We start from the raw sequence: 16,684 nt of genomic DNA, 5'->3' as shown, positions 1-16,684 counted from the left end.
CTGCAACCACCTCAAAATGCAGACATGCAACAGAGAACACCCATGTCAACAACTGGAGTTGTTGAGCAACAGGTTGATCCCAGTTCCAGAGCCCAGGACCAGCCTAGGCGTTCCAACCGAGAGCGAAGACCAGTCAATAAATTGAACTTGTAATTATTATTATCGTGGGGGAGAATTGTTATATATATTTGAACTACCGCCTACACAGAGTAGCCAACATAAAATATCACACAGAAATGGAGAAAACAATGATTCAATTTATTACCAACAACATTTATTATACATGAATATGATATGATTATTACAACATTATATACACACAAATTTCAAACATTTGCATTATAATCTAAATTATTATCTATTGTACATTTCTACACTACAACATTCAAAAAGATCAGACAGGCATTGGAAACACAAACACAGACACATTCATGAAGGCGCTGTTCACCTGTCTAGCATTTTTCTATTCTGTATCGTATTCGATTTAACAATATACAGTGTTCAATAAAGATCATTGAAATAATTCTATGAGAGTTCTTATTCTTTCAAAAATACACAACAGATCACAAGTAAAAAAATAAAGTTGTCAATTTAGATAGAGATTAAATTGAGTTACATGTTAGTTTACATCCAATTTTTCTTTCCTAATCTTCTGGTTCAAGCTAGGATCAAAGAAAGAAATCATATAATGGTAGTTAATAAACAAAGTGATTGAATAAAACTCTATTCAGATTTATGCAAATTCACATTAAATTGATCCCACACTAATATTTATGATAGTAAAGTTTAGGACATGAGAAATCCGCCACAATAAATGTTATACCAACTATTATGAATGGACTTCCATGTAAGAAAGAATCAGTGGATTGGCTGCTTTCACACTTTTGGATAAGTGAAACGAAAAGTAAGCGACAGGCTATGCCAAAAATTCCAGAATAAGCAAGAGATCCATGTATACCAGAGACATCAAATTCCGAATCAACCTAATTTAGAATTTATTCTCCAATTGCATCAAGCAAAAACAAAAATAACATGATCACTGCTTTCATAACTGTCAACGGGAGATATTAATTACCAATGAATAAAGTCGAGGTCGACTCTTAAGCCCCGCCCAATAATCTACAAAATTCGCTGCAATTAGACTACTCTTCTACAGAGCACTTCCAACACATTAATTAATTATTCGAATGATTTGACTCTATCATTTTCATGCCAAGTTGTGGCGTAATCTCAGAAACGATTATAACAATTTTGGTAGGATTTAGATTATAAATGTTTCACAAAAATAATTATATCTTCTAATTCCCGTAGCGAAGCATGGGTGCCCTGTCAGTACATTATATCATATTTAGTATATTACATATCATCAATGTCTAGTGAATCAAATAATAAAATAGGTTCACTCACATTAATTTTATTCACTGATAGACAGAGCAGAGAATTGCACTATTCATCAATAGATTAATTATTAAACATTTCTTTCACAACTTTTCACTAGTTTATTTGAAAATATTACATTTAAATCAAATTAGAGATTCCACCTTATTCCCCACACTGATAAGCTGTATCATATTTGCAACAGTACAACATACAGTCACCTGTTCGTTTTCACTATACTAGTAGTTCTGTGAACAGTAGACCTCGCGCAGTTATAATGACATCCCAAACCATAAGCACATCCACACTGATACACTAACTATTTATTTGATCAGATCATGCTTACACAAGATTTAATTATCATATAACGCTTTCCGGAATTTAGCACGAGAAAACCAGAAGACATCTATAGTGAGGTCTACGTTATAATGACAGTATTTGATCAACTTTGGTTTTGATATCCTTGTTTATAATTCGACAAAGCTGGTTGTACTATCCTTTTCTAGGTCCACAACGATGTCAATTATGTTTTTGACAGTGTAGAAATTTAATTAATTAATGCAGAGAATCGTTATCGCTATTCTTCTATCTTTATCCACTGCCATAATAACGTGGACCACACTATAGGCGCCCAGACGAGCAGTTATAAGTTCTTTGCATCCTATTCATATATCAATAGTGCATAAAAATTGCATTCAATGAGGCATGCAATTTATAGTCTACACAGCTGTTAATTTTTTACATTGAGATATTGAATTACATGTGTCATAGCATGCAATTTATAGCTAGGGCGATTCCCCCATGTAGGAAGTGAGGAAGTTCCTACACTTTGATACAGAATAATAAAAATGTCTTCATAGTGTATCTATAGGCAGAGAAAACTCCTATAATGAGAATAACAACGTAGTGCATTTATAATATCACGCATAAGTTAGCTCTGCATTGTCCCACCAGATCGCATAAGCATGTCAACAGTCGCTTGTAACAGCTTGTAATGAGTGGAAGGAGAAAAGTGGGCTGGCATGGGAATAAGTGAAGGAAAGTGAGTGGAGATGTTAAACACATTTTTGATCCGGTTTTTTATAGCTGCATCTGGCAGCCTGCCAGGCTTTCATCTCATTTCTGAGGAAGCCTCAACAATAATATTGCAGCACAACCAAAGGCCAATTAGTGGCCTATTATAAAAGACAAACAATTTCATTCCTTTGTGACATGTAGCTTTCTGCTCTGACAACTCTAGAACTGAATTATGAATATATATAATTTCTATTTTTCTATAATCTGTTGATATGATAAGTTCTTTAATATGATAAGGAGAAGAAAAGGAGGATGATAAGAATAATGAGAAAAATAAGAAGAAAATATTATTTGATGATCATGAGTAGAGAAGAGTAGGATGAGATGATGATAATGATGATAATAATGATAATAATAATAATAAGGGAAGGAGGAGTGATGATGGGATATGACAGATAAGGAGAAGAAAGAGAAGAACTTCTGATCATTTTCTTCCCCTCTCATAATTATTATCCTTCTTCTCACTTCTTCTTCCACTATTATTCTCAGCTCTTCATCTTCTTCACGTTCTCTTCCTCTTCCTCCTCTATTCTCATCTTCATTTTCTTCTTCTTCTCCTTATTCTTCTTCTGCTATTTATTTGTTTCTTCTTTTTCTCCTCCTCTTCTTCCTCCTCCTAGAAGAAAAAGAAGAATAAGAAGACACGAAGAAATAGCAGAAGAGGAATAAGATGGAGATAAATAAAATGAAGATAAAAATGGAAGAGGAGGAGCTGAAGGAAGAGGAGGAGAAGGAGAAGAAGAAGTAGTAGAAGGAGAAGAAGAAGAATAAGAAGAAGAGGAAGGAGAAGAAGAGGAAGAAGAGGAAGAAAAAGAAGAAGAAGAAGAAGGGGAAGAAGGAGGAGGAGAAGAAGAAGAAGAAGAAGAAGGGGAAGAAGGAGGTGATGGAGTAGGAGGAAGTGTGAGTGTTAACTATTGTTAACTATTATTAGGAGGAGAATCTCTTTTTTCAGAAAAATTATGGCTTCCATATACTTGATCAGGAAATAGTTTTCTGGTTGAATCTCTCTAATTAGAAACTACAACAAAATATAAGGGTGAATATATATTAAATCATGCATACCGCGTGGGGAATTTTCAGTAATTATTGAGAATTGTATTGAATACTTGCTCTCGTATTGTGAAACACATATTTCTCTATAATTTGTGAGAGGAATTCTCAAATGATACTTGTTCTCTTATTGTTAAACTCTCATTCTTTATTTTTTATTTGTGAAAAGGAAAACCAACTCTTCATGATATAACTCTTCAAATAATAATGTATTTAATAAAAATGAATCATTAATTGAAAAGTATACGTATGATTATGAATTCATACTATAAGTACCCTACAATATACATTCCTTCTGGAAAAATGATAATTCTCTAAGACAAGTGGATTGGTTGAATGCCTGTTTGAAAGACTACAAAAGGATGACAACCTCTTCAACCAACTCGGAGGGCATTTCTATTTGAAAAATTAAACTCTCATACACTTAAAACAGGATAATTTGTGGTAAATTCCAATTTCTTCCAAACTCCACATTATTTTCCTATAATCGGAGAGAATAGTTGGGCATATTTTAAGATATTTTTTAAAATTGCAATTTATTCAGTTTATAATGCTTTTATGATGTGAGTGTTATACTATCACCCCATACTCTCTTTTGTTCCATATTGGGGCTTTCTATCACATATGATGTGAGTGATGTATATGTGATAAAAATTATTTTTCTAGATTGTGCCTTGGTCACTGAGTAGAAATATCTCTAGTAGAAAATGTTTTCTCTGCTGAATATATTCAGGAGGACTGGGTCTAGTCAAGTAAGAATATGTTATATGAATGCATCCAAAGAATATAAATTATTATGCAGAAAGAAGAAGATTGAACACATGAAGTACATAGAATTGAAACTAAAATCGGTTAGAGGCTCAAAAACATTTTGGGAACTAATTAATAATTTTAGAGGTAAGCACTCAGCGAATAATGATTCTGGTATCGAAGCAGAGATTTGGGTTAGGTATTTTCAACAATTGTATTCACCCATTAGGAGTTCCGAGCAAACAAACTATGCGGCGCCTTCAGTTGAAGATTACCAATTAGATAAGATGATTGAAATGAATGAACTCGACTGCGCTTTAAAAAAACTCCGCGGAAATAAGGCACCCAGATACAACAGAATACCGGCAGAATTTTATAAAAATTCGCCTACTGAGTACAGGGAACTACCACTAACCTTTTTCAATAATATCTTAGACAGAGAATCAGTGCCTACAGCTTTTGTTAGATCAATTATATTTCCACTCCACAAAAAAGGCGACAACATGGACGTTGCTAACTACAGATTGATTTCATTTGTCAACTCAGCAGCTGAGATTTTCTCAGGAATATTTTTGAGAAGAATGGAAAAATGGGTAGAAGGTGGGAATGTATTGGAGGAGAATCAGGCGGGTTTCAGGAGGGGCTATTCGACTGTAGATAATGTGTTTGTTCTGCATAGTATAATTCATTATAAGCTGAGCGTTGAAAAGAAAAAAACTTAATGCTTCTTCATCAATTACAAATCCGCATTCAATCTTGTGGATAGAGATGCTCTATTCTATAAACTACATGGTTTGGGTCTTTCAAATAAATGCGTTCGTTTGATAAGAAACTTCTATAATGATACAAATGCCGTGATTTGGTGTAATAGAGGTATAACACGTGGTTTTAATATCGAGAGTGGCTTAAAACAGGGCTGCCTGTTATCTCCTTTATTATTCCTGCTGTTTATTCATGACATATGTGAGTCTATAGGGGGATGGATAAACAATAGACAATAGATGGATTCAGAATCAATAGCCTACTATATGCCGATGACTTGGTAATATTCTCAGACAGAGCTACAATGCTACAAATAATGATAAATGAGCTGCGGAACTACTGCATACGCTGGAATCTTACGCTGAATATGGCAAAATCTAAGGTAATGGTGTTTCGAAAAGGTGGAAGATTGGGTAGAAATGAGAAGTGGTATTATGGAGAAGACAAATTAGAAGTAGTAAACGAATATAAGTACCTTGGAATAACATTTACCTCTGCCCTGTCTATGAGTTCGCATTTCAAAAATAAGGTGACTGCAGCCAAATATGGTATTAACAGTGTTTGGCGAAAGCTTATTTTGAATGACAAGGTACCAATTTCATCAAAGTGGCATGTCTTTAATGCGGCAAGTAGAGCTGTTGTCACATATGCCGCGGAAATGTGGGGGTATATTGAATCGGAGGAACTTGAACGTTTTGGTCGGTTTTTCATAAAAAGATTGCTCTCCCTGCCAATGAATACTCCTGACTATGTGTTATACTTGGAATCAGGGGTGGATAAAATGTGGTTGACTACCTTATGCCAGCATTTTAATTATATATTGAAAACTTTGTCCATGCCCGCCGAATGATTCCCACGAATTATTTCGGAAATTTTTATTAGAAAGAAATGTGGCTGGTATAAGCATTGGCTAGAGTTGTGTCGGGAGTATGAGGTAGATTGGCCGGATTCATTGGAACAATGAACATTGAAACGAAAATTCAATTGAAATTCAATTGTTGATCAATCCAATTGATTAACAAACAAAATCATCAAATATATTATTATTACCATCTTCACGCTTACCATCTTCATCCATTGATTATCCACATTCTCTTTCCAAATCACTAATGGAATGCCCTGCACTAGCAACCTTTATTCTCTGCATCCGCTCTTGAATCCACTATTATCTTGATTATTAATTAAGAATTAAATTATTAATTATTTATTATTAATCTTAGCTTTCCCTTTTTATGTCTTCTGCATTGAGATTGGTATTAGAATCAATATTGAAAGGATAGATATTGGTTGAGCTTGCAGAAGAATATCACAATGAACAAAGGAAACAGCTCGAATGTGTAAAACTTAATAAATAACGAGAAAGCTCAAGATAACTATTAAAGTATTCAAGCCAAGTCTAATTATTATGATGATAAAGCAGTGATTGGAAAAATATAGGCCTATATTATATCATTCAAAACATTACTGGGAGAAATACATTCAGTACCTTTTTTCAACTTTATATAATAATTGTTGGGATATTAAAACTTTGAATAAAAAACCTCCAGTAGAAAACCTTTGAAGCCATTCATCTTTTCAAATGTTGCCAAATTAAATCAGAGAAATCTTCTATAATAATTTGCTATATCAATTCTGTGATTGAATCTATTAATTCCTTATAGAGTATCTCTTCTCGTAGTATCAAATGATAGTTCTCTATCTCCAAACCGGTATGCCCTCACATTATCGAGCATTCTGGAAGATCTAAGAGTTCAAAAGTGAGTGGATATATTTTGCCAATCCTAGAGCAAATGTCCCAGAACCGCCTTTAACCTCAAGGTCACCCAAGACGACCAAACCTAACCTCAAGGTCACCCAAGTCGACCAAACCTAACCTCAAGGTCACCCAAGTCAACCAAACCTAACCTCAAGGTCATCCAAGTAAAAAAAATTAGAAAAAAATGAAGAAATTTAAAAAAAATTAAAAAAAAATTAAAAAAAAATTAAAAAAAAATTAAAAAAAATTAAAAAAAAACAGTAAATCAAATTGAATGTTTATTTATTGACATGAAAAGGTTATGACAAAAATATCTATCTTCCAGCATTGTCTTCATAATCCAATCATGGGTTGAGTTGACAATATTGTAGAGCTCCATCAATCCAGTGGGGACTGCAATTGGTCTGGGAGATGACTCATTTGCCGGGCCGGCTCCTTGTCTCGCTGCGGCCGCCGGTCGCCCCACCACCACCGGTTGTCCAGCCGCCGCCAGTCATCCAACTGCTGCCACCAGTCATCCGGCAACCGCCAGTCGCCCCACCACTGACAGTCACCCCGCCGCCAGTCATCCGGCCACCACCGGTCGCCCCACCACTGCCAGTCATCTGGCCACCACTGCCAGTTGCCCCACCACTACCGGTCGCCCCACTGTAGGTGACCATCCCGCTGCCAACAGTCGTCCTGCTGAGGCTGGCAATCATCCCGCCGGCTGAGGTCAGGACGGCTTCAATTTGGCAGTGACTCTTCATATAGGTGAGAGATTGCCTTGCTGTGCTTTCAACGAGGGCTGTTTCGGTGACCACTACAACTCCCACTAGTACTACTCCAACTAGTACTGCTGCTACTACAACTCCTTATTAGTTCCCATTCCCACTGTACCTAGCCTAACCAAACCAAACCTAATCCAACCTAACCTTTTCTAACCGAACCTAACCAAACCCAACCTAACCTATCCTAACCATTCCTCAACCTATCATACCATTTCAGAACCTAACCAATCATTGCTTTGTTGAAGATGACTGAGAGCAATATATAATGGAGTCATCACAGTGATGATGGGTCCTGCTTCAGCCATTATGAGCCGCCTCACACAAATAATCTAGGGGTCGGCTCATTTGTCAGCCAGCTACTCATCCCGCTGCAGCCACCAGTCACCCCACCGCCGCCAGTCATCCAACCGCTGCCACCAGTCACCCCACCACCGCCACCAGTCACCCCACCACTGCCGCCAGTCATCCAACTGCTGCCACCAGTCATCCGGCAACCGCCAGTCGCCCCACCACTGACAGTCACCCCGCCGCCAGTCATCCAACCTCCGCCACCAGTCACCACACCACCACCACCACCAGTCATCCAACTGCCGCCAATCATCCAACCACCGCCACCAGTCATCCAACTGCTGCCACCAGACACCCCACCGCCACTGGTTGCCCCACCGACAGCTGCCATCCCGCCACCAACAGTCGACCTGCTGCGGCTGGCAATCGTCCCGCCGGCTGAGGCCAGGATGGCTTCAATTTGGCAGTAGCCCCTCATATAGGTAAAAAATCACCTTACTTTACTTTTGGCGATGCAATTTCAGCAACCCCCACTTCACCTCCTTCTGTCACATGACCAATGGCCATGCCCACCAGCATTAAGGGACTCTAGCTCAAGATTGTCATGCAGGACCTGTCACTCTACATGGTCATGGAGACCTATCACTCCAGATCAATATGTCCATGGTAGACCTACTGGATCAAGATGTCCATGAGAGACTCTAGATCAACATGGCCATGCTGCTCTAGAGATCAAAATGGTATTGAAGATAGATATTTTCAACGATTTCCACTCCACCTTCGCCATGTTTAGACATGACATATTTAACATGGACATTTTCAATGACCCTCACTCCTCCTGTCACATGTCTGTATGGGCATGGTTGGGGGGTCGTCCACTCAGTGGTCAGTCAGTCAGTTCAATTACTGATCAGTCCTAACCTAACCTAACCTAACCTAACCTAACCTAACCTAACCTAACCTAACCTAAGTTTTTAGCCTCTAACCCAAATACCCCCTCCCCTGCCCAAGGTCATTGTCCCCCGTCGAAGGTCATATCAATTTCAAGGTCACCCATGACGTTCAAACCTAACCTAACCTAACCTAACCTAACCTAACGTAACCTAACGTAACCTAACGTAACCTAACCTAACCCAACCACAAAAAAGTTGACAGTTGATTGACAGTTGACAATTGACAGTTGACAATTGACAGTTGACAGTTGATTGACAGTTGACAATTGACAGTTGACAGTTGATTGACAGTTGACAGTTGATTGACAGTTGATTGACAGTTGACAATTGATGGCTGACAATTGACAGTTGACAGTTGATTGACAGTTGACAATTGACAGTTGACAGTTGATTGACAGTTGACAATTGACAGTTGACAATTGACGGTTGACAATTGACAGTTGACAGTTGATTGACAGTTGACAGTTGATTGACAGTTGACAATTGACAGTTGACAGTTGATTGACAGTTGACAATAGACGGTTGACAATTGACAGTTGACAGTTGATTGACAGTTGACAATTGACAGTTGACAGTTGATTGACAGTTGATTGACAGTGACAATTGACAGTTGACAATTGATGGCTGACAATTGACAGTTGACAATTGACAGTTGACAATTGACGGTTGACAATTGACAGTTGACAATTCACGGTTGACAATTGACAGTTGACAATTGACAGTTGACAGTTGATTGACAGTTGACAATTGACAGTTGATTGACAGTTGACAATTGACAGTTGATTGACAGGTTAGGTTATGTTAGCTTAGGTTAGGTTAGGTCAGGTTAGGTTAGAGGTTAAAAACTTGGGATTCGTGACCTTTTTGGGGACGATGACCTTGGGCGGGGGAGGGGGGATTTGGGATAGAGGCTGAAAACTTAGGTTAGGTTAGGTTAGGTTAGGACTGATCAGTAATTGAACTGACTGACTGACCCCCCAGCCATGCCCATACAGACATGTGACAACAGGAGTGAGGGTCATTGAAAATGTCCATGTTAAATATGTCATGTCTAAACACGGCGAAGGTGCAGTGGGAATCATTGAAAATATCTATCTTCAATACCATTTTGATCTCTAGAGCAGCATGGCCATGTTGATCTAGAGTCTCTCATGGACATCTTGATCCAGTAGGTCTACCATGGACATATTGATCTGGAGTGATAGGTCTCCATGACCATGTAGAGTGACAGTTCCTGCATGACCATCTTGAGCTAGAGTCCCTTAATGCTGGTGGGCGTGGCCATTGGTCATGTGACAGAGGGAGGTGGAGTGGGGGTCGCTGGAATTGCATCGCCGAAAGTAAAGTAAGGTGATTTTTCACCTATATGAGGGGCTACTGCCAAATTGAAGCCATCCTGGCCTCAGCCGGCGGGACGATTGCCAGCCACAGCGGGTCAACTATTGGCAGCGGGATGGTCACCAACAGTGGGGCGACTGATGGTGGTGGGGCGACCGGCAGTGGTGGCTGGATGACTGGCGGCGGTGGGGCGACCGGCGGCGGACTACCAGCGGCGGGGTGACTGGCAGTGGTGGGGCGACCGGTGGCGGCCAGACAACTGGCGGCGGGGTGACTGGCAGTGGTGGGGTGACTGGCGGCAGCAGTTGGATGACCGGCGGCAGCTGGACAACTGGTGGCTGTGGGGCGACTGGCGGCCACAGCGAGATGAGGAGCCGGCCCGGCAAATGAGTCATCTCCCAGACCAATTGCAGTCCCCACTGGATTGATGGAGCTCCACAATATTGTCAACTCAACCCATGATTGGATTATGAAGACAATGCTGGAAGATAGATATTTTTGTTGTAAGCTTTTCATGTCAATAAATAAACATTTGATTTGATTTACTGTTCTATCATTCACTTTTTTTTTCAGGTTTGGTCAACTTTGGCGACCTTGAGGTTAGGTTTGGTTGACTTGGGTGACCTTGAGGTTAGGTTTGGACCAATTGCAGTCCCCACTGGATTGATGGAGCTCCACAATATTGTCAACTCAACCCATGATTGGATTATGAAGATTAGGTTTTTTTAAAAGGTGACATTTTTGTCGTAACCTTTTCATGCCAATAAATAAATATTCAATTTGATTTACTGTTTTATCATTCACTTTTTTTTATTTATTTATTTTTTTTAATATTTTTTTCAATTCTTTTTTTTTATTTTTTTTAATTTTTTTTTCTTAATTTTTTTTAATTTTTTTTAATTTTTTTTAAATTTTTTTTATTAATTTTTTTAATTTTTTTTACTTGGATGACCTTGAGGTTGGGTTTGGTTGTCTTGGGTGACCTTGAGGTTAGGTTCGGTCGACTAGGGTGACCTTAAGGTTAGGTTTGGTCATCTTGGGTGACCTTCAGGTTAAAGGCGGTTCTGGGACATTTGCTCCAGGATTGGCAAAATATATCTACTAAAGTGAATTTCTAAAAAAAAATTAAGATTAATATTGTAGTTGTTGGTGGTACTTGGAATGCATGTTAAACAGCTCATTAGTTAATAGTAGTCCAGTTGTGAAAAAGGGCAGTTTTGATAATTAATTCTGAAAACGCAACATTTTTCGGGTAATGATTCTGGAGTATTGGATATCTTTACAAAAGTTGACCTTATCGATTCTTTCAAAGCTTTTCTCATGTGAGAGAAAAATTAGTATTATTATGATTCCAGGCTATTAACTATTTATACTAACATCCTGCAAGAATTCAGCTTCACCAATATTATGGATAGGGTGACTTATGTAGTTTAAATGAATGTAATAATAGTAATACATCAGCTTCTTCTTCTTTTCTCATGATATCTTATTCTATTCATCTCCTACCTATTTTTCTTCATCTCCAAACTTATTTTTCTCCATCATCAAGTTGTAGCTCTTCTTTTTCTCCTTCTTCTGTTTCTTACTATTATCTTTTTGTCATATTTTTTATCATTTTGTCATTATCTTTCATGTTCTATTATTTATTCTTCTTCTTCTACTCAAAATCGTCATTTTATTCTTATCATCTACTCATCTTCTTCTTTTTCTTCTCCTCTTCTTCATCATTCTATTCTTCCTCTTCTTCTCCTTCTTCTTTTTATTTTTTCTTCTTCTCATTGAAGAAAGAGAAGAATGGGAAGGAGTAGCAAGATAGAAATAAGAAGTGGTAGAACATGAAGAAGATTAGATAGTGGAAGAAGAAGGAAGAAATCTTCTTCTTTTTTTTCTTCTTCTTCTAGGAGGAGGATGAGAAAAAGAAGAAGAAGAAGGAGTAGCATATGAGAGAAATAAGAATCAGTGGATCATGAAGGAGGAGAAGAGGATAAGAGGATAAGAAAGATGAAGATATACTATACAATAGTGATAAAAAATAATAAATATTTAGAAGATGATGAAATGAAAACTTCATATTTTCTTTTTCTTCTATTTTTCTTATTCCTTTACTTCTTCTTTACATAGCATTCTCATTCTTACAGAACACAGAGTAATATAAATGATACAGTCATGATTCAGCTGTGAGTTTCCCAATCATCAGGAGAATGTTGGGATGTAATGCAAAGAAAACAGAAGGCGGTTGAATAATATTATTATCACAATAGTCCTATAATTGCTTCACAAGTTGACAGGTGTCTGGTGCCGAGTTGACTGTGTGTGTGCATCTGTGTGGTGTGTGTGTGTGTGTGTGTGTGTGTGTGTGTGATAGTGTCGAAGGAGTGAGGGGCGACTACCTGTCAGTGGAGTGGGTGATAGAGTTGTTGTGAGGACGGAGTGCGGAAGGGGGGTGAGCGAGACCGGAGTAGGGTTCTGCGTGCTATCTACAATCTGGCAAAGGAACTACTCGATTACGCGTGAACAGATAGTCCTATTCCGCTAGCCTTCTGTGCTATTATTAATTCTGTGCTATAGGTTATAGGAGCATGCGAATACCTATCAAAATATTATGGAAAATACGGAATTGAAAGATACGGAGCAGTAAGGTTTTGCAACATAAGAAGGCTTGTAGCGTTGTAGGAAGTCTAATCTATTCCTACAATTTGACACTAGCGCTGCGCTGCATGCTAAGTGGACGCGGAAGGAACTACTTGTATATGAATGATTGAATAAGGTCCTTCGTAAGTAGCTCCTCAACCACATGGATTATCGAAATGAAATAATCGATATTTGATCCAATCGATTGACTTGCCAACAATGTTTCTGCTTTCTGCAAGACCAAATCTCCATACGGACACGGACAATATTTCAATGTAAATAGTTTGGAGGCTGAGTTGTCGTGATTTACTCCTCTTCTTCCTTCATTAACTGCATTTCTAAATTGAATGACTATTTAGTGGACAATTATTTAACAGGGACATTCATTGAAAAAGCAGGAGTGATCCGTGGTCTAGTGGATAGAGTGCTTGCGTAGCAGCACAGAGATCCCAGGTTCAATCCCTCTCATAACCAAAAGTTTTTTAACCAGATCACTCCTGTGTTATCGGATGGGCACGTTAAATTGTCGGTCCCGGCTGAAGTATGACAGTCATAAGGCCCATTGACGGCTTAAATTATATATTCAGGCGGTGGGACCTTCCCGTAAGGGACTCCCCACCAACAAAAGCCATACGAATTTACTTTTTTTTATTGAAAAAGCAGACTAATTCATCTAGTGCTCACTATCCCAGCTACAAAGTGCTTCTGCTGAACGCACCTTTTCGGCTCTTAAACGCATGAAAAAAACACTAGGAATTCAACCATCGAAATTGACTCAATGGACTAGCTTCCCTGTTTATTGAAAAACAGTATTTCAAGAAACTGATGACAGAAGCAAAATTCTACGACTCTGTCACCAAAATGTTTGCTTCAAAGAAGGATCGACGAATCAAATTAAATTATGTAGACCATGATGTGAGTAACTTATCATTTTGAGTTGTGAACTTGGATGTTGGGTTTATGTAGGTCTAAAGGTGCGTACAGATATACGCGCCGTGAACATGAGCAATAAGCAATTCACTTTTAATCAGCTGATGCCAAGCTTTTTATAACTACATCTTACAGTTTCTGTAAAAATACAGATATAATCAGCTGATTAAAAGTGAATTGCTCATGTTCGCGGCGTGTATATCTGTACGCACCTCTACATTCTAATCTTCCAAAGGACATTATTCACCTTTGGTCTTGTGAGGACTTCTTTCATAATATTGTAAAAATATATACCATCGTTTCTTAACTCTTTTAACTGGCAACTAAATTGACAATTTTGTCAGGTTGGCATTAAGTTGGGTTGACTTTGTTAGGTTGGCACCAAGTTGAAGATTTAAATGCATTTATCGCGGAATAATTGATTGGGCACTGCTACTTCAATCCTGGCAATATTATATTACTAGCAGTCAGGCTCGCTTCGCTCGCCATATCCGTTTAGCCAGACGTTTAGTCTGGATCCCCGACTGGATCGTCCTAACATATGATAAAAATGCTCAAATGAAAAATGCAGGCAAGCGAAGCGAGCCTGCTGATCCCATTCTTGGACGATCCGATATGGCGAGTGAAGCAAGCCTGACGGCTAGTGATGAATAATTCTATAATCTGATTTTTACTCTAATATTGACATATGAAGGAGGCTCCTTTTTCCTTTTATATTATCCTTGGAATGCAAAATTTCCAAAAACCTTGTATATATGTTGACGTGCAATTAAAAAAGGAACATACCAGTCAAATTTCATAAAAATCTATTACCGCGTTTCGCCGTAAACGCGCAACATATAAACATTTAAACATTCAAACATTCAATCATTCAAACATTTAAACATTCAAACATTTAAACATTTAAACATTTAAACATTTAAACATTTAAACATTTAAACATTTAAACATTTAAACATTTAAACATTTAAACATTAAGAGAAATGCCAAACCGTCAACTTGAATCTTAGACCTCACTTCGCTCGGTCAATTATAATAAAATTATATTATAATTTTATTATAATAATGATGATGGAAAGCTATTTAAACCAGTCGTAGCTCCCTTGTTTTTGAGTAGTTTCAAAAATGGGACCCACGCTCTAAAGAATTTGGGGGAGCTGAATCCAAATTCAAATCTTTCTATCTTTATTTTCATGAGAGTTAGTCATTCTGAAATTGCGATGAGTCATTGGCTGATGCTTGCTACTCAGAAAAAAGAAAGCTCCAGAGCTGCAACATTAGCAGCATGAGTGGCGGACTCTTGGACGAAACCTGGTCTCTAGCTTTGACGCATACCTACCATGGCCAGTCGAGCGTGTTTTGCATCCAAAGTAATGAGGTGCTACATAAAAATTTGTTGCCTGCTTGTAATTGGATATGTTGCCAGTTGTAGCGAGTAGCTTCCATGATGGCCGGGGTCTAATTTCCTCGGATGGAGGGCCAAGTCTCAACTTATTTTACACAAACTATAATTATCTATTTTAGCAGGTGTCAAATAAGAATATGGTGTTAAAGCAAGAATAAAAGTTTATGCTACAGTTGTAATATTTAAGGCTCGGTTCTTAGGACACTTATTAAATCCAATGGACTATTATTAAACTGTAGGTAAAGAGCAGGATACGATGTTAGATTAGTTGGATAATAAAATAAGTAAGTGTTGTTTTACTTGTGTATGGTTAGATGTAGCTATATCATAGTACTTCAAATACCAAAATACAACTAACTGTTACATTATTAGTTACATACACCAAACATCGTTCTACCTACAGCCACTTGAATACAACAATCAGAGTCAAACATGATCTATTGTAGATTGCTATAGGTTAGAACAACGATCTACCAGTAAGATTCTAGTCTTCTGGTTGGGCAGGGAGGTATGGATGATTTGAAATAACAGCTACACACTCATTTTTAAATGAAACTCAAAATTTATTTTTTAGTGTGAACCTTGGATGTTGCCATTATGAAAATTGAAGGGGAAAAAATTAAAACATTGACTATGTACGGTACGGGAAAAAGCATCTGTTAATAAATGCTGTCCATTTTTGTCCATACACTTCTGTAGACGATGTGAGAAGTTGTCCATACTCCTCTGGCATACCAGCATTGCACGTGGTACCGTTCGAACTACTTGTGTTATTGTTCCACTCAGGGCTTCAAGGGTTCGTGGTTTGTTTATGTAGGCTATACACGTGCTTCAGGTAGACCCATAAAAGATAGTCAAGGTGACAGGTGACAGGACAAGGACCGGACAGGACCGGACAAGGTGACAGGTCCGGTGACCGAGGAGCCACTCCACATCTCCACGCAACGAAATGAGGCATCCAGGGAAGGTCTGCCTTAGAAATTCCATAGCTGCTCTCGATAAATGGCATGTCGCCCCATCTTGTTGGAACCATACGTATTGATGTTGATACGTCCGGTGTCTTCTGAATTGTGGCAGAACAAATTCATGCAGCATCGGTAGGTAACAATCCGTATTGTTAGTGACGGTTCGACTGTTTTCTCGAAACGAGTAAGGGCCAATAATTAGTTTTATGGGTCTACCTAAAAGCACATGTATACATAAACAAACCACGAACCCTTGAAGCACTGAGTGAAGCAATAACACAGGAAATTCGAGCGGTACCACATGCAATGCTTCAGAGGAGTAGGCCTATGCACGGTATTTAGATGAAAAATATATTATTTAAATAAAAATTCTGAATACTCACGGTATTTAGATTTCTTCTTCTATATACCGTGGGCCTATGCACAATTTCTCACAACGTCTACAAGAGTGTATGAACAAAAACGGAGAGCATTTAACAGGTATTATTTTCCATACACAATCAATGTTTTAATTTTTTCCTCTTTAATTTGTATAATGGCAACATCCAAGGCACAGACCAAAAAATTGAATTTTGAGTTTCATTTGAAAATGAGTGTGTAACTGTTATTTCAAATAATCCATACCTCCCTGC

At 38.2% G+C, this 16,684-nt stretch overlaps 1 protein-coding gene across 1 annotated transcript; it reads right to left on the bottom strand.

Moving 5' to 3' along the window:
* Positions 1-7,188: 7,188 nt before the first annotated feature.
* On the bottom strand, positions 7,189-8,308 carry LOC111050985 (uncharacterized transmembrane protein DDB_G0289901-like). The gene is made up of 2 exons (XM_039429437.1): positions 7,972-8,308; positions 7,189-7,625 (listed from the first exon to the last, which is right to left on the bottom strand). The coding sequence occupies exons 1-2, from the start codon at positions 8,306-8,308 to the stop codon at positions 7,189-7,191; spliced, it is 774 nt and encodes a 257-aa protein (XP_039285371.1).
* Between the last annotated feature and the right edge of the window lie 8,376 nt (positions 8,309-16,684).

The sequence above is a fragment of the Nilaparvata lugens genome, chromosome 5 (assembly GCF_014356525.2).
Source record: "Nilaparvata lugens isolate BPH chromosome 5, ASM1435652v1, whole genome shotgun sequence".
Taxonomy (NCBI): domain Eukaryota; kingdom Metazoa; phylum Arthropoda; class Insecta; order Hemiptera; family Delphacidae; genus Nilaparvata; species Nilaparvata lugens.
The sequence above is the reverse complement of the archived record's forward strand: the minus strand, read 5'-3'. Positions and strand labels throughout refer to the sequence as shown.

Bases quoted from the DNA above. Each gene is read 5' to 3' on its own strand.
- LOC111050985 (XM_039429437.1), bottom strand. From the start codon at position 8,308: ATGAGGGGCTACTGCCAAATTGAAGCCATCCTGGCCTCAGCCGGCGGG. The intron at 7,626-7,971 runs GTGGGGTGACTG...GGAACTAATAAG, and splicing joins TGGGGTGACTGGTGGCGGTG to GAGTTGTAGTAGCAGCAGTA.